At 67.2% G+C, this 1,404-nt stretch overlaps 1 protein-coding gene across 1 annotated transcript in view; it reads right to left on the reverse strand.

Moving 5' to 3' along the window:
- Positions 1–1,404, reverse strand: part of ZP1 (zona pellucida glycoprotein 1 (sperm receptor)) — a 9,873-nt gene that overhangs the window by 7,378 nt on the left and 1,091 nt on the right. The window contains exons 2-3 of the mRNA XM_014539193.1: positions 1,321–1,397; positions 134–255 (exon numbers count right to left, since the gene is read on the reverse strand). Coding sequence (XP_014394679.1) covers positions 134–255; positions 1,321–1,397 — 199 coding nt within the window. The remainder of the gene's footprint in view (positions 1–133; positions 256–1,320; positions 1,398–1,404) is intronic.

Raw genomic sequence — 1,404 nt, forward strand, 5'->3', positions numbered from 1 at the left:
TCCCCCTCGCCCACCTGCTCCCTGAGTGCTGTGGGTGCAGCCCTGGCCCATGTGGGGCCTCCCAGCCTGACGCCGTGAGAGGCCAAGCTGGCCCCCAGCCCTGGGACACCCCCCAGAGAGGGGGTGGGCCCACCTTCTCCAGCACGTGGCAGCCTTTGTAATCAGCAGAGAAGACTGCAGGCCCCTGGGGCTTGGCCGTGACCCAGTGGTAGCAGCTGGAGCAGTTGTTCACCTCAAATTGGTTCCCAAATTCATCTGCAGTGGGAGAGGAGAGAGAGGTTGGAGGGGAGGGGAGAGGGGCTGAGGGCAGGGGAGAGAGGCTGGAGAGGAGGGGAGAGGGGCTGAGGGCAGGGGAGAGAGGCTGGAGGCTGAAGCCACAGGCGGTGGGGTCTGCTGAGAAGACTCCTCCCGGTTCAGGAGCAGAGACCGGGTTCCAGCCTCAGCTTTGCTAGCTGCGTGCTGTGTGGCCTTGGGCAAGCCCCTTGGCCTCTCTGTCCGAGTTTCCACCTCTGTGAGGGGCGGGTGGCTTGCCCTGGTCTTAGGCTCTTTCTAGCTCGGTTCCCCTTGACAGCGCTCAGCCGCGGGTGGGGACGAAGAAGTGGCGGGGAAATAAGTAGGTCCCGGGCATTGGGCTGCGTGTTGTCCGTTCTTTCCAACCGAGTCCTCCCCGTCCTGGGCGAGGCAGCTGAGGCCGGAGGGAGTGGGGAGCCTCCCCGGTGGCGCCCCCCGTGAGGACGGGCACCTGGGGCTGCGCTGAGTGTTCGCCAGGTTAACCGGGGTTTGCAGCCACTTCACCTGGGCACACCTGCTCCGCGTCCACCTCCCAGGTCAGCCCGGCACAGCCAGGGCACCCCCTGGGGTGGGCATGTCCCCTGCGTGGGTTCAGGCCTCAGGGCACACCTTGCCCATCTTACGGATAAGGAACGGACGCTCCGAGGGGCCCAGTGGACGTTTAAGGTCACACAGCCGAGGGGCTAGAGTCAAAGCCCAGCGGGAGCCCGGCCGGCCGCTCACAGAGCTGGAAGCTGATTGGAAACCCCCCTCCCTCTTCTCCCCGCGGCCGCACCCTGCCCCCGAGAGCGGTGGGCAGGCCCACTGGGCCTCAGAGCCCGGGCCCTGCCGCTCGCACAGTGGCCAGGTGGCACCAACTGGCACAGCGACGCTGCCTGGGGGACTAGGGAAACTGAGGCAGGGACCAGCCTTCCTCCCCCTCCCTGTGTGGTGGGGAGAGGCCCCTCCTCTTCCTGTCCCTGCGACAGGGAGAGGGCCCCAGCCCCCCTGCAGCCAGGGCATGGGGTCCCCGAGTCAGCGGGCACTCACCCATCACCTTGAACCGCACAGTGCGGCCTTCCGGGGGGAGCACCAGCAGCTGCATGCCCTCGACCCCACAGTCATAGCTGTGCC

This window comes from Myotis brandtii, unplaced genomic scaffold, assembly GCF_000412655.1.
Source record: "Myotis brandtii unplaced genomic scaffold, ASM41265v1 scaffold2089, whole genome shotgun sequence".
In the NCBI taxonomy this organism is placed as follows: Eukaryota; Metazoa; Chordata; class Mammalia; order Chiroptera; family Vespertilionidae; genus Myotis; species Myotis brandtii.